Here is a 25,582-nt window from a genome sequence, read left to right as displayed (position 1 = left end):
AAACAGAGAAGAGGTAGTAAAAGCTTTGCGGAAGATGAAAGCCGGCAAGGCAGCAGGTTTGGATGGTATTGCAGTGGAATTTATTAAAAAAGGGGGTGACTGTATTGTTGACTGGTTGGTAAGGTTATTTAATGTATGTATGACTCATGGTGAGGTGCCTGAGGATTGGCGGAATGCGTGCATAGTGCCATTGTACAAAGGCAAAGGGGATAAGAGTGAGTGCTCAAATTACAGAGGTATAAGTTTGTTGAGTATTCCTGGTAAATCATATGGGAGGGTATTGATTGAGAGGGTGAAGGCATGTACAGAGCATCAGATTGGGGAAGAGCAGTGTGGTTTCAGAAGTGGTAGAGGATGTGTGGATCAGGTGTTTGCTTTAAAGAATGTATGTGAGAAATACTTAGAAAAGCAAATGGATTTGTATGTAGCATTTATGGATCTGGAGAAGGCATATGATAGAGTTGATAGAGATGCTCTGTGGAAGGTATTAAGAATATATGGTGTGGGAGGCAAGTTGTTAGAAGCAGTGAAAAGTTTTTATCGAGGATGTAAGGCATGTGTACGTGTAGGAAGAGAGGAAAGTGATTGGTTCTCAGTAAATGTAGGTTTGCGGCAGGGGTGTGTGATGTCTCCATGGTTGTTTAATTTGTTTATGGATGGGGTTGTTAGGAAGGTGGATGCAAGAGTATTGGAAAGAGGGGCAAGTATGAAGTCTTTTGGGGATGAGAGAGCTTGGGAAGTGAGTCAGTTGTTGTCGCTGATGATACAGCGCTGGTGGCTGATTCATGTGAGAAACTGCAGAAGCTGGTGACTGAGTTTGGTAAAGTGTGTGAAAGAAGAAAGTTAAGAGTAAATGTGAATAAGAGCAAGGTTATTAGGTACAGTAGGGTTGAGGGTCAAGTCAATTGGGAGGTAAGTTTGAATGGAGAAAAACTGGAGGAAGTAAAGTGTTTTAGATATCTGGGAGTGGATCTGTCAGCGGATGGAACCATGGAAGCAGAAGTGGATCATAGGGTGGGGGAGGGGGCGAAAATCCTGGGAGCCTTGAAGAATGTGTGGAAGTCGAGAACATTATCTAGGAAAGCAAAAATGGGTATGTTTGAAGGAATAGTGGTTCCAACAATGTTGTATGGTTGCGAGGCGTGGGCTATGGATAGAGTTGTGCGCAGGAGGATGGATGTGCTGGAAATGAGATGTTTGAGAACAATGTGTGGTGTGAGGTAGTTTGATCGAGTAAGTAACGTAAGGGTAAGAGAGATGTGTGGAAATAAAAAGAGCGTGGTTGAGAGAGCAGAAGAGGGTGTTTTGAAATGGTTTGGGCACATGGAGAGAATGAGTGAGGAAAGATTGACCAAGAGGATATATGTGTCGGAGGTGGAGGAACGAGGAGAAGTGGGAGACCAAATTGGAGGTGGAAAGATGGAGTGAAAAAGATTTTGTGTGATCGGGGTCTGAACACGCAGGAGGGTGAAAGGAGGGCAAGGAATAGAGTGAATTGGATCGATGTGGTATACCGGGGTTGACGTGCTGTCAGTGGATTGAATCAGGGCATGTGAAGCATCTGGGGTAAACCATGGAAAGCTGTGTAGATATGTATATTTGCGTGTGTGGACGTATGTATATACATGTGTATGGGGGCGGGTTGGGCCATTTCTTTCGTCTGTTTCCTTGCGCTACCTCGCAAACACGGGAGACCGACAAAGCAAAAAAAAAAAAAAAAATATATATACACAACAGACTTGGGGATGAGAGAGCTTGGGAAGTGAGTCAGTTGTTGTCGCTGATGATACAGCGCTGGTGGCTGATTCATGTGAGAAACTGCAGAAGCTGGTGACTGAGTTTGGTAAAGTGTGTGAAAGAAGAAAGTTAAGATTAAATGTGAATAAGAGCACGGTTATCAGGTACAGTAGGGTTGAGGGTCAAGTCAATTGGGAGGTAAGTTTGAATGGAGAAAAACTGAAGGAAGTAAAGTGTTTTAGATATCTGGGAGTGGATCTGGCAGCAGATGGAACCATGGAAGCGGAAGTGAATCATAGGGTGGGGGAGGGAGCGAAAATCCTGGGAGCTTTGAAGAATGTGTGGAAGTCGAGAACATTATCTCGGAAAGCAAAAATGGGTATGTTTGAAGGAATAGTGGTTCCAACAATGTTGTATGGTTGCGAGGCGTGGGCTATGGATAGAGTTGTGCACAGGAGGGTGGATGTGCTGGAAATGAGATGTTTGAGGACAATGTGTGGTGTGAGGTGGTTTGATTGAGTAAGTAATGTAAGGGTAAGAGAGGTGTGTGGAAATAAAAAGAGCGTGGTTGAGAGAGCTGAAGAGGGTGTTTTGAAATGGTTTGGGCACATGGAGAGAATGAGTGAGGAAAGATTGACCAAGAGGATATATGTGTCGGAGGTGGAGGGAACGAGGCGAAGTGGGAGACCAAATTGGAGGTGGAAAGATGGAGTGAAAAAGATTTTCTGTGATCGGGGCCTGAACATGCAGGAGGGTGAAAGGAGGGCAAGGAATAGAGTGAATTGGATCGATGTGGTATACCGGGGTTGACGTGCTGTCAGCGGATTGAATCAGGGCATGTGAAGCATCTGGGGTAAACCATGGAAAGTTGTGTGGGGCCTGGATGTGGAAAGGGAGCTGTGGTTTCGGGCATTATTGCATGACAGCTACAGACTGAGTGTGAACGAATGGGGCCTTTGTTGTCTTTTCCTAGTGCTACCTCGCACACATGAGGGGGGAGGGGGATGGTATTCCATGTGTGGCGAGGTGGCCACGGGAATGAATAAAGGCAGACAGTGTGAATTGTGTGCATGGGTATATATGTATGTGTCTGTGTGTGTATATATATGTGTACATTGAGATGCATAGGTATGTATATTTGCGTGTGTGGACGTGTATGTATATACATTGTGTATGGGGGTGGGTTGGGCCATTTCTTTCGTCTGTTTCCTTGCGCTACCTCGCAAACGCAGGAGACAGCGACAAAGCAAAATAATAAAAAAATATATATATATATACACATGAACCAAGGCATGCGAAGTGTCTCGGGTAAGCCATGGAAAGTTTTGTGGGGCATAGATGTGGAAAGGGAGCTGTGGTTTCAGTGCATTACACATGAAAGCTAGAGACTGAGTGTGAACAAATGTGGCCTTTGTTGTCTTTTTCCTAGCGCTACCTTGTGCGCCTGCGGAGGGAGTGGGGTGCCATTTCATGTGTGGTGGGGTGGCAATGGGAATGGCTGAGGGCAGCAAGTATGAATATGTTCATGTGTATATATGTATTTATACATTGAAATGTATATGTGCCTGTGTGGGCGAGTATGTATATACATGTGTATGTGGGTGGGTTGGGCCATTCTTTCCTGTTTCCTTGAGCTACCTTGCTAACACAGGAGACAGTGACAAAGTATAATGATTATAATAATAAATATAAGTTGATTACAAAGTTCACGGGAGTTGTTACGGATATATTTGACAATGAATTGGTTTTTCTTCACTTTATTTTAATCTACCAAAAATCAACTACAAAAAACCTAATTAACATCAAGATTTTTTAAACTTGGTCCCAGACATTCACAAAACGGTTTCACTTCAGAAATGCAAACAGTGAACAGTAGAAAAATAGCTTAAACTAGATTGTGCTCTGTACATTTTGGCACCTTTAAGACAGTGGTTTGAATGGGTTCCTGGGAATGGTGGAGATACAGAAAGTGGACTTGTACTTTAGAAAAAAAAAAAAAAGAAAAGTATAGATACTGTACGGAACTATAGTTAAAGCTCAACATATAATGAAAGCAAAATAGTAGTAGTCATCTCCATTGCAATACCCATTTCCCCCAAACACCAAACTTTTCAAACATTTCCAAATCAATTGGCAACTCAACTGGAGAGAGGATTCTCAGCTATTTCTGTTTCCCATTTTGATTACCTTCCTATACTGTTTTGTAATAATAAATAATATGTCTGTGTGATAATGTAGTCAAATGAGAATCTCTTCCCAATAAATTTAGTATAATGTAAATTAGGCACTTTTTTCAGTGGGTTGGTTTTGAAGAAGATTCCCTACCAGATGTCCCTTAATCCTCCATAAAGTCCACTAGTGGGGAGACTCATAATTACTGTAATTATTCCCCAACTTGCACTAAGTACTTTTTTTTTTTCTTTTTCTCATAACTTCAGTTGTGTCAAAGAGGACATACACCCGAACTTTGTGAAATGTCCAAGGAGGATGGCTTTTTTTTTTTTTTTTTTTTTTGGTTTTCAAGGAAAGGCAACAGCATCACAATGATCTGAATTATTTTGTACTATGTAAAATGATTTTCAAGAATAAATTACAAGTATCTCATTAACCAATTTGGGTGTGGTTGAAGTCCCAAGCTTAAAACTTGTAATTCTCAGGTGCTTGTCCGCAGTTGACCCTTAACACTAGAAGAACAAACAGGTCAGAGTTATGTAACAGTTCTGTGGGCTCACCAAATCAAAAAATATAAATAAATAAATAAAAGTCTACAAAATTTTTCCTAAAGCTAGGACATTGGCTTTTGTAAATATAAAAGTTACACTTTTGAACTTCCAGTAACTTTACAAAGTTGTGACCTAAATATTGAAATATGGCTGGGTACTCGTCATTGCAAAACTCCATTAGTTGATCTGAGCAGCCATACCCTTGTAATAAATCTATTCATCTTAAAAATTTGTTCTTTTGTTAAATCTGTTGCTAAGAGTCTTCCTATACTGGTTCAATATACAGCTAAGGAAGTCTTGAACACAAAAATTACATAGTTAAAATTCTACTAACAAAAATTCACCACAGGATGGCGCACCTGAACACTTTGGAAAATTCCAAGGTAAGAGAAACTGGGGACAGTAATTAATATATGTAACAAATAGAAAGACAATACAAATAATTTAAATAAAATACATAAATAGTAAAGACAAGCTGGTCCCCTAAATTACACTGAGATCTGTAGTCACTTTGTAAAGTGTTACAAATGCAATGGAATTTCACAGTTATGACGGAAAAAGTCGGAGTTAACAGCTAAGTTATCTTCATCCACACACGTAACCATGGCCAGATTGGAAAGCAGCAGAACATGATTTTGCTGAACATAAGATAAACAGGCATTTCCCAAAAATTTTGTGAAACCAATCTGATTTTTTGAGTACTGTTGTCTTTCATGTTCTGCCTCCCACCAATCTCACTAAAGTTACCACAAAAGAACAGAATAACACAAGAGTTTGTGAGGTAAAATGACAGCACCAAGCCACTGTAGAGGCTGTTAATATTACCCACAAGAGAAGGTCAAGAAATATAGTGGAGCAATTTTGTATGCCTAGCAACGCTAGTCTGACAGGATCAAGGGTACATAATTTTTACTCTCTAAACTGAAAATATCAGTTCATAAATTTATGGATTTCTCCAAAATCCAAAATTATAATAAAAAATGGTTCCATTAACTTCATTTTTTAATCTACATGCAATCTAATACTTGATTCTGCAGAACAGTCTTGGGGGACAGACAGGCCTGACTCCACCTTTGCAAGGATACCAATGCTGTCAGCACCCATGTATCATGGGGACATTCTGGCTTTCTGTCTGCATCTGTAGAAATCTTTCTGGAACTTACACAGGGGCAAATCAGAGTCCTAATGCCCTAGAAGTTGGCTTGCTTCCTTAGCCTACTAGGTGTCCTCACAGATGGCTGTCTATGACCTACACTAAGCTTGTATACTGTTAATATATACACTATAGAGCTAGATGTCCCTTACCAAGCTCTATATGCTCTGCCTGCTCACTTCTAATGAATTTCATCAGGAGAAGAACTTTTCCAATAAATAATGAAATAAGGAAATGGAAAGTAACATAAGTGAAAATTTGTACTATTAAGATTTTCAGACACAGAGGTAAATATTGAAATGGAACATATTTGGCATTGCCAATTTAAGGCCTGCATTCATCTAACATTAATGTACCTTTTGAACACTTCCAATTTATATGGAAAAATCTCAATACATGAAGAAATGTTGCCAATTTATCATATTAAAAGAAAAACTTTTGTCTGCCCAATTAAAAAGGATTGTGCTGTATGAGTTTTCTAATTTTGAAATTTATTTAATACATTTTCAACAACTGTACTGAAATATTTCTTCAATCCCAAACTCTGAGGCAGGCTGGGGTCATGGTGGCTGTGTCTTGAAACATGGGTGTTGAATTAGCTCCTTAGCTGGTGGTCTGTTTTCACTTTTGATCTCAAGACAACGAAGAGCTAGGTCACGTGTGCTGGCTGACAGCATCTCAGGTACTGTAGGAGGTCCACTACTGGTAGCAATCTGTGAAAAATTTTATTCTTTAATAAAACAGAATTTGCAGATTTTTATCATAAATACTTGACCTACATTCAAAGCAAAATGTGTGGCAAAAGTCTCCATGCTGACTCAGCTACGATAAATGAAGCAACAGTTATCAACAGAGAAAAGAAATCCTAATGCAGAGGGGATCATACCAAGAAATATGGAACCAGGAACATAGACATGTAGGTAGTAGTTGGCAAGCAGCCAACAACCAAGAAAGTATATTACCAGTGCTACCTGCCTGGGTATCAGGAAGGGTTAGTGAAGGCTGAGTAAAGAGCCAGCACTTCAGTGGTAGTCAAGTTGCACTCCTCTGATTCAGGAAGCTGTCTTTTCTTTCTGCCTCACCCAGCATTCTATCTATCTATCTACATCTCTAATGCACATTCCCTCTGGGAACTCCCATCAAGGGAGTGAGTATGGTAAAAGTCTCGACTTATCCCTGTCATTACATGCCTCTCTCGCATACACCATTCCATGTGTTCTTCCACCATTTCTCTCCCTGTAGTATTCTTCAACTCAATTTGCCCATGTCGCAGGTGGTAATCCTCTGACACCAACACTTTCAACTGGACAATTATACACTCTCCTTGTAAGCTCCCAGTCTTGCAATCTTTCCACAAGCCCAAACCACCTCAAAGAATCACGTTTCACCCACTCTACCATTCTAGAATTCATTCCCTTTGCATTCCTTACCATACCACATCTCTCAAACACCCTTTCATTTCTTTCTTCATTCCATCTAGTCATACCACATGCTCCTCTCAAATAACTGATTTCTAAAGCCTGGATTCCAGACCTCTTGACTCCTTCCATGTCCATGTTTCAACTGCATAGGTCAGGGTTGGGTGGACTATGCTGTCCCTTAATCCTCCCTTCACCTCCACACTTACACCTCAACCCTTCATCATTCTATTAAGGGACAAAATGAATCTTCTTACCTGTTCTGCTCTCTCCTTGCATATCACCAAACTTACCCAAGACAGCTCCTAAATACTTAAATTCTCACTTCCAGTATTTCTTCCCCATATCCAAAACACAGTTTAGTACACACCTTTCACTCTAAATGGTTTTACAAAATCTATACCTTCACTGTTTCCTTTCAAACACTATCACTTTACTTTCACTTTTACAAGCACTGAAGATGGCATGTGGTAAGAAGGGTGTAGCAAAGATGGCGAGTGATGTCAAGAGTGTATTGAAGATGAGGGTGAAGTGAAAACAGGTCTAATGAAGATGACCTTCGACCTGTAAGGATTAGGTCAAAGGCCTGTGATGATGAGGTTTTGTGAATAGTGCCTATGACCTGAACCCACAATTCAACAGACTGAGACTGATAGGGCAGGACGAGGCATACTGAATACACTCATAAATGTTAGCATTTCCAGTATTCTTTGCACTTCTCTTTTACATTTCTATCAAGATCCTCATTTTCTTTCCTTTTTTTCAAAAATGCCTTCTTCATTGCAGATGATGTTATACTAGTAAGTAAATCTGAAGAAGCCCTGAAAAGAATAGCAGATTACTATGTTGCTGTGTTTGAGAAGGATGTCGAAAGTGAACGTAAATAAACGTAAAACTAGTATATACAGCATAATATCAGTCTGACTGGTGATGAAATGGAAGACGCAGATGAGCTTAAGTATTTGGGAGTAGTGGTCAGTGTGGACAGTAGCAAGAAAGCAGAAGTCCGGGAGAAAAAATGGAGGAGCTGTGAAAGCTTTGCTGAATGGAAAATAGTGTCAAATATTCAAGAAATTTTTGCAGAAAGGAGTACTTGTTCCTACTCTGAAATATGGATGTGAAACCCAAATATCTTACGTTTGTGGGGGGAATAAATGAGATGGATAACTTACATAGTATAGTTTGAATGAAGAGGAGTGAAAAAAAATGACAGCATGTGGTGTGATGAATTCTTAGAGGTATAAGGAATGCAAGTAATTTAGGATGATATGGCCACATGAAAGGGATGGCAGATGACAGGCTGGTCAGGAAGATATATAGTTGTATCTATTAAGCTATGATAATTATCCTGGACCAATTTCAACAAAAGAGTTCTAGTGTTACCAAAGACCTTTCTAAAGGCTCCTGCAGCCCAAGGCTGTGCTACTTCCAGTAACAGGGACTGCAGACTCCTTTGGGGTGAGAATTTCTTTGGCGAGACTGTACCCTCAATGATACAATCTTGCTGAAGGTGACTTTTCACTTGCAGCACAACTTCAAGAAGGCAGAACTCAGTTACACCTATACAGTTGTAAAGTTGATGGCACAAGGAGGCAAGTTAAACAATGGATGAAAAGGACAGTTGAAGATGCTAAAGGAATAATCTAGGATCAAATGCAATGGATGCTTTTTGTGTAAAAAGGTGGTATGAATGGAGAAATTGGTCTCAACTGATGAATCAAAACAGTGTGAAAAGTGAAAAAGATACATTTTTATGCAAAAGAAAGCTCACTGTCTCCATTAACAAACTGGGTGTACACTGTGGAGGCGAAAAGGTGATCTGAGAGGCTATGTGTCCATGCCACAGGACTAGATGCAAATTTGATCATTTCATGATAGAGCTTTATGACTATGCACAGTAAGGATAAGACTATATGAAAAGACCCTCATGACTATGAGCAATAAGGATTAAACTGTATGAAAAGAGCCTCATGACTATAAGCAGAAAGGATAAGACTGTATGAAACACCCTGACGGATGGTAAAAAGCAATATATAGAGAATGCATCTAGCGCCCATATCAGAAAATAAGATCTTTTGCAGCAAAAAAGAAAAAAATCAAGAAGAAACAGCTTATCCTCCCTTCTGCTATGTTACTCATAATACTATTACTTGTAAAGTCTCCTTACCTTGTACATCAGCTTCAGTTGATTGGAAACATGATCTGCTCCCCAGGGTGGCTTGGTAGTAGCCATCTCTATGACACAACAGCCCACACTCCACACATCACAAGAACGGCCATAATCCTCACCACGCAGGACCTCAGGAGCCATAAAGGCAATTGTGCCTAATAACTGACCCTGAAATTCCCCTGTCACTGTTGACTTGCTTGCCATTCGAGCAGCCGTTCCAAAATCACCAATTCTTAACCACTGACCTGTGCTGTCCACCAGGAGATTCGCACCTGTATTGAGAAAGCAAGTGGAAACATTAATAAAGTATCTAAACTTACACTTGCTTTTTCAAATTAATTTCTCACTGAAATCACCCTTAGAAAATTTACACAATAACAGTTTCATCAACAAAACATTACTTTACATCTGGTTTGGCTCAAAAGTAAACTGCCTGAAAAAAGGGAAATTAAAATACACCTATAACTTACTACTCAGAGTAAGTGCATTCTTTTAGTTTCCACACACTAAAATTCCAAATGGCAAAAGCAGTTTTCCCAAATTCTCATTATAAGATTAAGTGTTCCTGGAAAAACCTTTGGCCCCAAACATAATGTAAACAAAGTGAAAAAAAAAATCAAAACGTACCAAATTTCAATAAAATATATTTTTTCATATTTAATTGACGTTTCCAATCTTAATGAGGTAGCACCTGGAACCCACAAAGAAAGGTCACATCCACTCTCATACACATATATGTAAATATATACATATACATGCACACACACACAGCAGGGGGCTGGAAATCCTCCCCTCCACTTTTAACTTTTCCAAAAGAAGGAACAATTTAGGGGCCAAGTGAAGATTTCCCCTGTAAGGCTCAGTCCTCTGTTCTTGTAACTACCTGGTTAATGTGGGAAATGGTGAATATGTATGAAATACATATCATTTTTTTTATCATACTTAGTCGCTGTCTCCCACGTTAGCAAGGTAGCGCAAAGAATGATACAACCCACCCACATACAGATGCAAATACATAAACGCCCACATATATACCTATACATTTCAGTGTGCACATACATAAACATACACAGACATATACATATATACAGAGGTACATATTCATACTTGCTGTCTTCATGAAATATATTTTTTTTTTTTCTTCTTTTTGCTTTGTCGCTGTCTCCCGCGTTTGCGAGGTAGCACAAGGAAACAGACGAAAGAAATGGCCCAACCCACCCCCATACACATGTATATACATACGTCCACACACACAAATATACATACCTACACAGCTTTCCATGGTTTACCCCAGACGCTTCACATGCCTTGATTCAATCCACTGACAGCACGTCAACCCCGGTATACCACATCGCTCCAATTCACTCTATTCCTTGCCCTCCTTTCACCCTCCAGCATGTTCAGGCCCCGATCACACAAAATCTTTTTCACTCCATCTTTCCACCTCCAATTTGGTCTCCCTCTTCTCCTCGTTCCCTCCACCTCCGACACATATATCCTCTTGGTCAATCTTTCCTCACTCATTCTCTCCATGTGACCAAACCATTTCAAAACACCCTCTTCTGCTCTCTCAACCACGCTCTTTTTATTTCCACACATCTCTCTTACCCTTACGTTACTTACTCGATCAAACCACCTCACACCACACATTGTCCTCAAACATCTCATTTCCAGCACATCCATCCTCCTGCGCACAACTCTATCCATAGTCCACGCCTCGCAACCATACAACATTGTTGGAACCACTATTCCTTCAAACATACCCATTTTTGCTTTCCGAGATAATGTTCTCGACTTCCACACATTCTTCAAGGCTCCCAGAATTTTCGCCCCCTCCCCCACCCTATGATCCACTTCCGCTTCCATGGTTCCATCCGCTGCCAGATCCACTCCCAGATATCTAAAACACTTCACTTCCTCCAGTTTTTCTCCATTCAAACTCACCTCCCAATTGACTTGACCCTCAACCCTACTGTACCTAATAACCTTGCTCTTATTCACATTTACTCTTAACTTTCTTCTTTCACACACTTTACCAAACTCAGTCACCAGCTTCTGCAGTTTCTCACATGAATCAGCCACCAGCGCTGTATCATCAGCGAACAACAACTGACTCACTTCCCAAGCTCTCTCATCCCAACAGTCTTCATACTTGCCCCTCTTTCCAAAACTCTTGCATTCACCTCCCTAACAACCCCATCCATAAACAAATTAAACAACCATGGAGACATCACACACCCCAGCTGCAAACCTACATTCACTGAGAACCAATCACTTTCCTCTCTTCCTACACGTACACATGCCTTACATCCTCGATAAAAACTTTTCACTGCTTCTAACAACTTGCCTCCCACACCATATATTCTTAATACCTTCAACAGAGCATCTCTATCAACTCTATCATATGCCTTCTCCAGATCCATAAATGCTACAAACAAATCCATTTGCTTTTCTAAGTATTTCTCACATACATTCTTCAAAGCAAACACCTGATCCACACATCCTCTACCACTTCTGAAACCACACTGCTCTTCCCCAATCTGATGCTCTGTACATGCCTTCACCCTCTCAATCAATACCCTCCCATATAATCTGCCAGGAATACTCAACAAACTTATACCTCTGTAATTTGAGCACTCACTCTTATCCCCTTTGCCTTTGTACAATGGCACTATGCACGCATTCCGCCAATCCTCATCTTATTCATTACACTTGAACACCGTTTCCCACATCTGTGAAGTGTTTTAGATATCTGGGAGTGGATTTAGCAGCGGATGGAACCATGGATGCAGAAGTGAGTCACAGGGTGGGGGAGGGGGCGAAGGTTCTGGGAGCGTTGAAGAATGTGTGGAAGGCGAGAACATTATCTCTGAGAGCAAAAATGGGTATGTTTGAAGGAACAGTGGTTCCAACAATATTATATGGTTGCGAGATGTGGGCTATAAATAGGGTTGTGCGGAGGAGGGTGGATGTGTTGGAAATGAGATGTTTGACGACAACATGTGGTATGAGGTGGTTTGATCGAGTAAGAAATGAAAGGGTGAGAGAGATGTGTGGTAAATAAAAGAGTGGTTGAGAGAGCAGAAGAGGGTGTATTGAAATGGTTTGGTCACATGGAGAGAATGAGAAATGAAAGATTGACAAAGAGGATATATGTGTAAGAGGTGGAGGGAACAAGAAGTGGGAGACCAAATTGGAGGTGGAAAGATGGAGTGAAAAAGATTTTCAGCGATCATTCCAATTCACTATTACTTGCACGCCTCTCACCCTCCTGCATGTTTAATCTCATTTCAAGTAATCCATGACATGAGAGACCCACATGACATCTAGCAGTTACCAAGGCAACATAATAATACTGCAAGAGAAAATCTACAAGAGCAGCTTAAGGGGAAAGGGACTTTAAGTGCTACCAATTGTTATATGGGGGAGATAGATTTTCAGTTACCCACCATTCTTGGTTCAAAACTGAGCTGTAAATCTGTCTTGTAATATTTTACTAAGCTCTTGTAATATTGTGCTAAGCAGTAATTTCTATGCAAGCCTTAAAAGATTTACATGGTAAGTTTGATTACCTATCATCAGGTGTCTATGAATGTATCCATCACTCTTCCTGCAAGCTTACCTTTAAGGTCACGGTGCAAGATCTTGTTATCATGAAGGTATGCCAACCCAGCCAGCACTTGTCTGGTGTACTTCAAGATGACTTGCTCAGAAAAGGTGCCATATTTATCCAGCATAGTGGCTACTGATCCTCCTGCCATCCACTCAGTGAAAACAGAGAATGACGTGGACTGTCTGGAGGCTCCTAATAGCCTCACAATATTGGAATGACGTAAACGTGACATGATAAGGATCTCTTCTTCAACCGATGCTTCAACTCGCTCTTGATCTTTCTCATTGTTCCTGCAGAAGGAGACTTGCTTGACAGCCATCAGTGTGCCAGTCTGCACGTCACGAGCTTGATAACAAGAAGAAAAGGCTCCTGTGCCAAGTAAGGGTCCTCGCACCCAGTCCCTGCCCTCCTCATACTGTCCACCCTCCACATTCTGGAAAAGATGATTTATTACAAAGTCTATGTGAAAATGATGTGGTACACAGGGAGCAATGTGTTGTCAATGGAAAACCGGGGCATATGAAGCAGCCAAGGGAAATCACATTAAAGTCTCTGAGGCCTGGTTGTGGTGTGTGTGTGTGTGTGTGTGTGTGTGTGTGTGTGTCTGTGTGTGTGTGGGGGGGGGGGGATGTTTGTGCATTACACATAAAACTTAAGAGGATGAATGTGAATGAATGAGGCCTTTTCTTGGTCTGTTCCTGGAGCAACCTCACTAGAATATGGCAATCAAGTGTGAAAAAAAATGTGAAAATATTCTATGTGCGAACTTTTTGTAATTATTATATTCCAGTTAAGGGACCATTTTCTTTATACACTTCCTTTACAATTGTTTTGCATTGTCTTCCATAGTGTTCTGACCACAAAAGTATAAAGCAGTTTTTTCAAGTGTCAACATGACTAAAGTGGAGGACTAGAGCAAACTAGTCATGTAATCAATGCCAGTGTCAAGTTTTCTGTTCATATGCAGAAAATCTAGATGTAATTCCATAATCCACTGGTTGGGTGTCTATTAGTGTCACACACACACATCCAAGCCGTGACTAAGTCTGAAATTGAGCCCAGTAATAATGCGTTATCCATTCCACAAAGATGTAAAAAGATGATTAAAAAAAATCACAAATCATGGTGTGGGGGATGGCCCTAGAAGCTCCAAGATTTTCAGCATTTTGGGAATGAGCAAACCATTTCTTTGCTCACTATGCCAACATTAAATGAACATTGTGGGAAATCTATGATTCAAATTCAAGAGTTCTGTGACAAGTGATGATGAACTCACACAGCACAGGATCAGAAACATATAAACACATCAGTTTGTTGAGGTGAAGCAACAAAGTTGACTGCAGAGGTATCTATAAACATCTATGATCATCAACTAATGTATCAGTACTAACAATCTTTTCCACTCTAAGTAATCTACTGTCATCACTCACAAGACAATCATATTATAATAATCCATTTTCATTGTGGATCAGCACATGGAAAATTTACACCTCTAGGAACAAATTAATGTAAAACTCATGTTTGCGTAAAGAGTGACATTACCAAACAACCTTGTGTGTATCAGTTACATAGATTATTACTAAAGTTTGAAATTCCACTTGCAAAGAGAATATAAAGAAAACTAGTTTACTAACTCACCATTAGACAATCCTATACATATGAAATCACCAAGAGAAGGTTCAAGTCTGAAATTTATGCCTGACAGTCCCCTTTATGACACAAATTTGCATAAAGAGTGACATTACCAAACAACCTTGTGTGTATCAGTTACATAGATTATTGCTAAAGTTTGAAATTCCACTTGCAAAGAGAATATAAAGAAAACTAGTTTACTAACTCACCATTAGACAATCCTATACATATGAAATCACTAAGAGAAGGTTCAAGTCTGAAATTTATGCCTGACAGTCCCCTTTATGACACAATCATATTAACCAACACAGAGGGGTAGTAATGTACTCTTACCTGTTCATAAGGGTGTAAGGATTCATCTAGGTGGGCTGGAAGAAGGTCGAGGCCCGGGATAACTGGGAGTGGTGCCTCTTGTGATGTCCATGGATCCTGGCCTACTTGTGCTTCACAATCATTCTGACCCAATGATGGAGGCATCTCTCGGACAGGCGTACAATGTGGGGCAGTGGGTGTGGCAGGAGTACTAACTACGTCTTTGAAGGAGAACTGTGGTGGTGCTACAGGCCCTAGAGGTGTCTGTGGTGAAACATCTAGAGCATCACCATGACTTTGTGAAAGCCCACCTTTATAGAGTGCACCTCCCATCTTCATTGGACTCCAGCGTTGATGTCGTTCATGTTGTATAGGTGAAACTAATACATTTTGTGCAATGAAAGGAACGTCGTGTTTTTGTCTTGTTTTATGATAGAGACGTAATTTTGCTTGTTTTTCTTTAAATTTTGCCTCAAAGCAGTCTAAAGGAAGATGAGTGGGTCTAGGTGGGGATGAAGTAGGTCCTGCTGGACCTTTGCACGTTCTCTCTGTATCTTTTTTAGGAGCTGCTGAGATTATTGGCTGCCGTGCAGGAGACTGGGATGATGATCTTAAAGCTGATAGCATTCTTGATGGTGAATGGGACACCGAACGCACGAGGCGCGGTCCAGCAGTGTCACCCAAATCCCATGTCCCTAGGCTTAACTTCCCTTCCAAACGTGCTATGGTAGCTTTCCGATCACTGTGTTGACCCTGCATGGATCGCAGTCGCCGTTTGAGACGCATCTGTAATGATACGTCTAACTTTGCCAGCATATCACAAACTTGATGGAATACTGCAGCCTCGGCAGCAGCAAATCTTGCCCCACATATATATACACGGCGGGCTAACTTGCTGACAGTTGCATGGCTACTTCCCAAAGCCTTAAAGGCAAACTCAACCACAGTCATTAGACGGTCATAATTTTGCAGTTTATAGCCTGACTCTGCTGGTTGCAGTGGCACATACTGCAACTGAAACTCAGATGGAAACTCGTCAACAAGGCGGTCAAGCACACAAAGGCGACCAAGGAGCCACTGCCATGGAGCTTCTGAAGGTGCAGTGTCTTCTAAGATGCAGGAGAGAATAAAACTGATGCCCCCTAGACCAGGAGTAGATGCTGACACCTGAGTAGCTAATGCCAGTTCGCCATCTTGACCACGGCAAAGTTCTAATATAGAATCCACACTAATTTGCGATGTGCGTCTGTTGCCATCAGCACACTTTAGAAGTAATGTACGAACAAGTGGACGGAACAACTCTTGCAGTGCTGTCACTTGGCTTCCCGTTGAAGGGTTAAGGTGGGATAACAACACTCGCAAACATCGCAAGCATGCCAGGTACACTTTGTAAACAGGATCATTCGCCACCTGGGCGAGTATATTAGCACAACAATGAATAACTTGGCGTCTTTTCTCCTCACCAGTCACTAATCTGTCCCAATGTAACACTTTCACTACCTGAAAGGAGGAAAGTAAGACAAATAAGTTAAGTCTCATAAGATATCTATTTATATTTTTCAGTGATCCTTTCACTGATAATCATCAAACTTCTCTTCATTTTACTTATAATTTTACTTCCTAACACAAAAATGGCAAGGGATGAAAACCGTTTGAAATGCTCTCATAATGGCAATTAGACATGCATACAAAACATTTATATTTATCATTTATTTTGCTTTGTCGCTGTCTCCCGCGTTTGTGAGGTAGCGCAAGGAAACAGACGAAAGAAATGGCCCAACCCACCCCCATACACACACACGTCCACACACGCAAATATACATACCTATACATCTCAATGTACACATATATATACATACACAGACACATACATATATACCCATGCACACAATTCACCCTGTCTGCCCCCGTTCACTCCCATCACCACCTCGCCACACATGGAATACCTTCCCCCTCCCCCCTCATGTGTGCGAGGCAGCACTAGGAAAAGACAACAAAGGCCCCATTCGTTCACACTCAGTCTCTAGCTGCCACGCAATAATGCCCGAAACCACAGCTCCCTTTCCACATCCAGGCCCCACACAACTTTCCATGGTTTACCCCAGACGCTTCACATGCCCTGATTCAATCCATTGACAGCACGTCAACACCGGTATACCACATCGATCCAATTCACTCTATTCCTTCCCCTCCTTTCACCCTCCTGCATGTTCAGGCCCCGATCACACAGAATCTTTTTCACTCCATCTTTCCACCTCCAATTTGGTCTCCCACTTCTCCTCGTTCCCTCCACCTCCGACACATATATCCTCTTGGTCAATCTTTCCTCACTCATTCTCTCCATGTGCCCAAACCATTTCAAAACGCCCTCTTCTGCTCTCTCAACCACGCTCTTTTTATTTCCACACATCTCTCTTACCCTTACATTACTTACATACAAAACATATGCAGTTAAAATCTTATTCTGATCAGCCAAAAATAAGGGGTTGATGATGTCCTGTCACAAAATAATTTAACCATCTTTAAAGTAATTCAGGGAGTTATGAACTAATATGTTATGCTGACCATAATAAGTAAAAGTCAATTTACCATCATTTTGATGACTACTGTTTTTATCACTTCCACGAGAAAAGCCAACATGCCAACAGTATTTGTTACTTTGTGGGAAGTGGCAAAACATACTGTTACTACTCTTTCTGCACTCTACTAAAAACTAATCCCACCAAACATCAGTCAGTCCCTTTACTAAGCTTACAGGCTCAACCACATGATAGGAGGAATGGATAGCTGGTTACTTTCGACACATTAAAAATTAAACAGTGGAACATACGTGTTACATGTATGGACTGACGATAGAAACTATACAAATCAAAATGGAACACACAAAAGTAAACAACAAAATAACATGAAAATAAAAATATACATATCAAAAACTTTTATCACTTATAGTGCATGATAAATTGGACTTGTAAATTTCATGTGGAAAGTATGATATGAAACCTATCCATATTTTCATTCTCATGATTTAAGATGGCATTGATGTGTATGATTATGATTATGTTCATTTTCTAATATATCCATTTTCCATTGCTGAACAAAGGAAAAAGTTTTTTGAGATAATTATATGAACCAACTGTGATTATGAATGAGAAAAATTATAACTCATCCCGTCTTTTGTTTTCACTAGCGTTATGATGCAAGTGATACTAGCCATGAATATATATTTCTCAGTGACTATATTCAATTAACACTTTCAATGGTGTCAATACACTTCAACTTGGTAATAATTCAATTCATAACCTTGATGTATGGTTTGAAAATAGCTTTGCACAAAATGCCCCTGCAAAAGTACATCCCACATTTTTGTAATGTCTTTAATAACTGAGATGACACAGGCAACAATGCCCTGATTAAGGGCACCTCATCTATACTACATGTATATAAACAACCCCAGCCTAAACTAGGTACCTATTTACAGACTAACTGGGTTGGCTACAGGCTGACTGCCTACACATGACTCACATTCAACAATGCTAACCAGTACACCTCAGAAGCACATATGAGAATGAAAAGAAAATGTGGCTGTGACAATAACAAAAACATTAATAACTAAATTCTGAAACTGCCCAAACATATAAACAACATTAAACACACACTTGCTCATATGGTTACTGTTTAATGCATTCCTATATATCACTTCTGACAGAGAAGTTTGATAATCCTAAATTGAATCTCAATCTGCTTCTGATGAAATTTAGTACAGCTAAAATATAAATAACTTCACAAAGAAACTTTTCAACCTTCCATACTTACTTCATGTGCAAGTCTCCTGAGACTAGTTTCTCTCACAGCCCAATCTCGAGAGAAGAGACACGAGACAAGCTCCTTGCCAAAGACGTGAACCCAACCAGCTGCGGTGGATTCATGCTCAGCTGGTATGGGCTCACTCCTAGGGAGTGGCACAGCTTCTTCTGAAGCACTCACAACAATGGCTGCTGATACTTCCCCTGTTGTGTAAGACAACCAGAGAGGTGTGAAAGTGTGCAACACACACACACAAAAAAGTAGAATTCAAAGATTAATATTTGAGAAGAATGAATTAAGAAAACCAAGAATCATGAGGATAGGGAATTTTGGGATAAGCAAAAAGATGATTTTATTGAGAGAAAAAGAAATTAAAGCACAACATAGGAAAGTAAAGATGGCATTACTGTGTAAATATGGAAGATAATGAGATACTGGAGTTCAGGCACAGATATCAAAAAATTTGACAGAATTTTATCAAAGGAAGAGAGAAAAAAAGGAAAATTCAAAATGATATATATGCAAAAGAAATATTACAAGTATTCTGCATGATTTTTGTTTCATGAATTTAGTGAGAATGTTTGTCCACAGCTACGTCTATTCAAATGTAGTATCATAAGTTATACCCACCTCTTACTGTAGGTGGATAGACTGAACCCCCTGCAGGAGAAGAGTATGCAGAATCTGTGTATGGTGACTGGGTATGAGGGTAAGCTGCTGATAAGGACCGGGACATCAGAGAGGATCCCATAGGACTCTGGCGACCACTGCTACAGACTCCTGTAAACATTACTCTTACTATTATTTCAATACAACATATTCTCATATACTGCTGAATATGACACAAAACTTTTTTTTATGTTACCTAAGATGGCAAGGGCAACTGAAGCAATAATCAAGGCTATCTCATTAATACTTCCCACGTATTCCATGCGTGTCGTAAAAGGCGACTACAAGGGGAGGGAGGGTTGGGCTGGAGATCCTTCCCTCCAATTTATACTTTTCTAAAAGAAGGAACAGAGAAAGGGGCCAATTGAGGATTCCCTCTTAGGCTCAGTCCTCTGTTCATAATGCTACCTTGCTAATGTGGGAAATGGAGAAGGCTCACATTGAGGTGTCTAAATGTGTGTGGATGTAACCAAGATGAGAAAAAAGGAGACATAGGTAGTATGTTTGAGGAAAGGAACCTGGATGTTTTGGCTCTGAGTGAAACGAAGCTCAAGGGTAAAGGGGAAGAGTGGTTTGGGAATGTCTTGGGAGTAAAGTCAGGGGTTGGTGAGAGGACAAGAGCAAGGGAAGGAGCAGCACTACTCCTGAAACAGGAGTGGTGGGAGTATGTGATAGAGTGTAAGAAAGTAAACTTTAGATTGATATGGGTAAAACTAAAAGTTGATGGAGAGAGATGGGTGATTATTGATGCATATGCACCTGGTCATGAGAAGAAAGATCATGAGAGGCAAGAGTTTTGGGAGCAGTTGAATGAGTGTGTTAGTGGTTTTGATGCACGAGACTGGGTTATAGTCATGGGTGATTTGAATACAAAGGTGAGTAATGTGGCGGTTGGGGGAGCAGTTAGTGTGCATGGGGTGTTCAGTGTTGTAAATGGAAATGGTGAAGAGCTTGTAGATTTGTGTGCTGAAAAAGGACTGGTGATTGGGAATACCTGGTTTAAAAAGAGAGATATACATAAGTATACGTATGTAAGTAGGAGAGATGGCTAGAGAGCGTTATTGGATTATGTGTTAATTGATAGGCGTGCAAAAGAGAGACTTTTGGATGTTAATGAGCTGAGAGGTGCAACTGGAGGGATGTCTGATCATTATCTTGTGGAGGCGAAGGTGAAGATTTGTAGAGGTTTTCAGAAAAGAAGAGAGAATGTTGGGGTGAAGAGAGTGGTGAGAGTAAGTGAGCATGGGAAGGAGACTTGTGTGAGGAAGTACCAGGAGAGACTGAGTACAGAATGGAAAAAGGTGAGAACAAAGGACGTAAGGGGAGTGGGGGAGGAATGGGATGTATTTAGGAAAGCAGTGATGACTTGCACAAAAGATGCTTGTGGCATGAGAAGCGTGGGAGGTTGGCAGATTAGAAAGGGTAGTGAGTTGTGGGATGAAGAAGTAAGATTATTAGTGAAAGAGAAGAGAGAGGCATTTGGACGATTTTTGCAGGGAAATCATGCAAATGAGTGGGAGATGTATAAAAGAAAGAGGCAGGAGGTCATGAGAAAGGTGCAAGAGGTGAAAAAGAGGGCAAATGAGAGTTGGGGTGAGAGAGTATCATTAAATTTTAGGGAGAAGAAAAAGATGTTTTGGAAGGAGGTAAATAAAGTGCGTAAGACAAGGGAACAAATGCGAACTTCAGTGAAGGGGGCTAATGGGGAGATGATAATAAGTAGTGGTGATGTGAGGAGGAGATGGAGTGAGTATTTTGAAGGTTTGTGGAATGTGTTTGATGATAGAGTGGCAGATATAGGGTGTTTTGGTCAAGGTGGTGTACAAAGTGAAAAGGCTAGGGAAAATGATTTAGTAAACAAAGAAGAGGTAGTAAAAGCTTTGCGGAAGATGAAAGCCGGCAAGGCAGCGGGTTTCGATGGTATTGCAGTGGAATTTATTAAAAAAGGGGGTGACTGTATTGTGACTGGTTGGTAAGGTTCTTTAATGTATGTATGACTCATGGTGAGGTGCCTGAGGATTGGCGGAATGCTTGCATAGTGCCACTGTACACAGGCAAAGGGGATAAGAGTGAGTACTCAAATTACAGAGGTATAAGTTTGTTGATTATTCCTGGTAAATTATATGGGAGGATATTGATTGAGAGTGTGAAGGCATGTACAGAGCATCAGATTGGGGAAGAGCAGTGTGGTTTCAGAAGTGGTAGAGGATGTGTGGATCAGGTGTTTGCTTTGAAGAATGTATGTGAGAAATACTTAGAAAAGCAAATGGATTTGTATGTAGCATTTATGGATCTGGAGAAGGCATATGATAGAGTTGATAGAGATGCTCTGTGGAAGGTATTAAGAATATATGGTGTGGGAGGCAAGTTGTTAGATGCAGTGAAAAGTTCTTATCGAGGATGTAAGGCATGTGTACGTGTAGGAAGAGAGGAAAGTGATTGGTTCTCTGTGAATGTAGGTTTGCAGCAGGGGTGTGTGATGTCTCCATAGTTGTTTAATTTGTTTATGGATGGGGTTGTTAGGGAGGTGAATGGAAGAGTGTTGGAAAGAGGGGCAAGTATGCAGTCTGTTGTGGATGAGTGAGCTTGGGAAGTGAGTCAGTTGTTGTTCGCTGATACAGTGCTGGTGTCTGATTCATGTGAGAAACTGCAGAAGCTGGTGACTGAGTTTGGTAAAGTGTGTGAAAGAAGAGGGTTGAGAGTAAATGTGAATATGAGTAAGGTTATTAGGTAGAGTAGGGTTGAGGGTCAATTAAATTGGGAGGTAAGTTTGAATAGAGAAAAACTGGAGGAAGTGAAGTGTTTTAGATATCTGGGAGTGGATTTGGTATCGGATGGAACCATGGAAGAGGAAGTGAATCATAGGGTGGGGAGGGGGCGAAAATTCTGGGAGCCTTGAAGAATGTATGGAAGTCGAGAACATTATCTCGGAAAGAAAAGATGGGTATGTTTGAAGGAATAGTGGTTCCAACAATGTTGTATGGTTGTGAGGCGTGGGCTATGGATAGAGTTGTGCACAGGAGGGTAGATGTGCTGGAAATGAGATGTTTGAGGACAATTTGTGGTGGGAGGTGGTATGATCGAGTAAGTAATAATAGGGTACGAGAGATGTGTGGAAATAAAAAGAGTGTGGTTGAGAGAGCAGAAGAGGGTGTTTTGAAATGGTTTGGTCACATAGAGAGAATGAGTGAGGAAACATTGACCAAGAGGACATGTGTCAGAGGTGTAGGGAACGAGGAGAAGTGGGGGACCAAATTGGAGGTGGAAAGATGGAGTGAAAAAGATTTTGAGAGGTTGGGGCCTGAATATGCAGGAGTGTGAAAGGCGTGCAAGGAATAGAGTCAATTGGAACGATGTGGTATACCAGGGTCGACGTGCTGTCAATGGATTGAACCAGGGCATGTGAAGCGTCTGGGGTAAACCATGGAAAGTTCTGTGGGGCCTGGATGCGGAAAGGGAGCTGTGGTTTCGGTGCATTATTAAATGACAGCTAGAGACTGAGTGTGAATGAATGGGGCCTTTGTTGTCTTTTCCTAACGCTGCCTCACACAAATGAGGGGGGAGGATGTTATTCCATGTGTGGGGGGGTGGCGATGGGAATGAATAAAGGCAGACAGTATGAATTATGTACATGGGTATATATGTATATGTCTATGTGTGTATATATATGTATACATTGAGAGGTATAGGTATGTACATGTGCTGTGTGTGGGCGTGTATGTATATACATGTGTATGTGGGTGGGTTGGGCCATTCTTTCGTCTGTTTCCTTGCGCTACCTCGCTAATACAGGAGACAGCGACAAAGCAAAATAATAATAATGACAATAGGAAGGGTAGTGAGTGGTGGGATGAAGAAGTAAGATTATCAGTGAAAGAGAAGAGAGAGGCATTTGGACGATTTTTGCAGGGAAAAAATGCAAATGAGTGGGAGATGTAAAAAACAAAGGGGCAGGACGTCAAGAGAAAGGTGCAAGAGGTGAAAAAGATGGCAAATGAGAGTTGGGGTGAGAGTATCATTAAATTTTAGGGAGAATAAAAAGATGTTCTGGAAGGAGGTAAATAAAGTGCGTAAGACAAGGGAGCAAATGGGAACTTCCGTGAAGGGGGCTAATGGGGAGGTTATAAGAAGTAGTGGTGATGTGAGGAGGAGATGGAGTGAGTATTTTGAAGGTTTGTTGAATGTGTTTGATGATAGAGTGGCAGATATAAGGTGTTTTGGTTGAGGTGGTGTGCAAAGAGAGAGGGTTAGGGAAAATGATTTGGTAAACAAAGAGGTAGTAAAAGCTTTGCGGAAGATGAAAGCCGGCAAGGCAGTGGGTTTGGATGGTATTGCAGTGGAATTTATTAAAAAAGGAGGTGACTGTATTGTTGACTGGTTGGTAAGGTTATTCAATGTATGTATGATTCATGGTGAGGTGCCTGAGGATTGGCGGAATGCTGGCATAGTGCCATTGTACAAAGGCAAAGGGGATAAGAGGGAGTACTCAAATTACAGAAGTATAAGTTTGTTGATTATTCCTGGTAAATTATATGGGAGGATATTGATTGAGAGGGTGAAGGCCCTGGGGATAGGGGAGAAAGAATACTACCTACGTATTCCCTGCGTGTCGTAGAAGGCGACTAAAAGGGGAGGGAGCGGGTGGCTGGAAATCCTCCCCTCGTTTTTTTTTTTTAATTTTCCAAAAGAAGGAACAGAGAAGGGGGCCAGGTGAGGATTTTCCCTCTAAGGCCCAGTCCTCTGTTCTTAACGCTACCTCCCAAACGCGGGAAATGGCGAATAGTATGAAAAAAAAATTGATTGAGAGGGTGAAGGCATGTACAGAGCATCAGATTGGGAAAGAGCAGTGTGGTTTCAGAAGTGGTAGAGGATGTGTGGATCAGGTGTTTGCTTTGAAGAATGTATGTGAGAAATACTTACAAAAGCAAATGGATTTGTATGTAGCATTTATGGATCTGGAGAAGGCATATGATAGAGTTGATAGAGATACTCTGTGGAAGGTACTAATAATATATGGTGTGGGAGGCAAGTTGTTAGAAGCAGTGAAAAGTTTTTATCAAGGATGTAAGGCATGTGTACCTGTAGGAAGAGAGGAAAGTGATTGGTTCTCAGTGAATGTAGGTTTGCGGCAGGGGTGTGTGATGTCTCCATAGTTGTTTAATTTGTTTATGGATGGGGTTGTTAGGGAGGTGAATGCAAGAGTTTTGGAAAGAGGGGCAAGTATGTAGTCTGTTGGGGATGAGAGAGCTTTGGAAGTGAGTCAGTTGTTGTTCGCTGATGATACAGCACTGGTGGCTGATTCATGTGAGAAACTGCAGAAGCTGGTGACTGAGTTTGGTAAAGTGTGTGAAAGAAGAAAGTTAAGAGTAAATGTGAATAAGAGCAAGGTTATTAGGTACAGTAGGGTTGAGGGACAAGTCAATTGGGAGGTAAGTTTGAATGAAGAAAAACTGGAGGAAGTGAAGTGTTTTAGATATCTGGGAGTGGATTTGGCAGCAGATGGAACCATGGAAGTGGAAGTGAAACATAGGGTGGGGGAGGGGGCGAAAATCCTGGGAGCCTTGAAGAATGTCTCTGGAAGTCGAGAACATTATCTCGGAAATCAAAAATGGTTATGTTTGAAGGAATAGTGGTTCCAACAATGTTGTATGGTTGCAAGGCGTGGGCTATGGATAGAGTTGTGCGCAGGAGGGTGGATGTGCTGGAAATGAGATGTTTGAGGACAATATGTGGTGTGAGGTGGTTTGACCGAGTAAGTAATGTAAGGGTAAGAGAGATGTGTGGAAATAAAAAGAGTGTGGTTGAGAGAGCAGAAGAGGGTGTTTTGAAATGGTTTGGGCACATGGGGAGAATGAGTGAGGAAAGATTGACCAAGAGGATATATGTGTCGGAGGTGGAGGGAACCAGGAGAAGTGGGAGACCAAATTGGAGGTGGAAAGATGGAGTGAAAAAGATTTTGAGTGATCGGGGCCTGAACATGCAGGAGGGTGAAAGGCGGGCAAGGAATAGAGTGAATTGGATCGATGTGGTATACAGGGGTTGACCTGCTGTCAGTGGATTGAATCAGGGCATGTGAAGCGTCTGGGGTAAACCATGGAAAGTTGTGTGGGACCTGGATGTGGAAAGGGAGCTGTGGTTTCGGGCATATTGCATGACAGCTAGAGACTGAGTGTGAACGAATGGGGCCTTTGTTGTCTTTTCCTAGCGCTACCTCACACACATGAGGGGGGAGGGGGATGGTATTCCATGTGTGGCGAGGTGGCGATGGGAATGAATAAAGGCAGACAGTGTGAATTGTGTGCATGGGTATATATGTATGTGTCTGTGTGTGTATATATATGTGTACATTGA

General features: G+C 41.2%; 1 protein-coding gene across 1 annotated transcript in view; it reads right to left on the bottom strand.

The window, feature by feature from the left end:
- Positions 1–3,482: 3,482 nt before the first annotated feature.
- The window catches only part of LOC139748232 (mitogen-activated protein kinase kinase kinase 1-like), a 32,876-nt gene continuing 10,776 nt past the window's right edge, over positions 3,483–25,582 (bottom strand). Inside the window, exons 3-8 of the mRNA XM_071661096.1 lie at positions 19,193–19,342; positions 18,572–18,765; positions 14,780–16,258; positions 12,824–13,247; positions 9,199–9,473; positions 3,483–6,326 (exon numbers count right to left, since the gene is read on the bottom strand). Of these exons, the coding sequence (XP_071517197.1) occupies positions 6,174–6,326; positions 9,199–9,473; positions 12,824–13,247; positions 14,780–16,258; positions 18,572–18,765; positions 19,193–19,342 (2,675 nt within the window). The 3' untranslated portion in view covers positions 3,483–6,173. The remainder of the gene's footprint in view (positions 6,327–9,198; positions 9,474–12,823; positions 13,248–14,779; positions 16,259–18,571; positions 18,766–19,192; positions 19,343–25,582) is intronic.

Source organism: Panulirus ornatus, chromosome 73 (genome assembly GCF_036320965.1).
Source record: "Panulirus ornatus isolate Po-2019 chromosome 73, ASM3632096v1, whole genome shotgun sequence".
Taxonomy (NCBI): domain Eukaryota; kingdom Metazoa; phylum Arthropoda; class Malacostraca; order Decapoda; family Palinuridae; genus Panulirus; species Panulirus ornatus.
The sequence above is the reverse complement of the archived record's forward strand: the minus strand, read 5'-3'. Positions and strand labels throughout refer to the sequence as shown.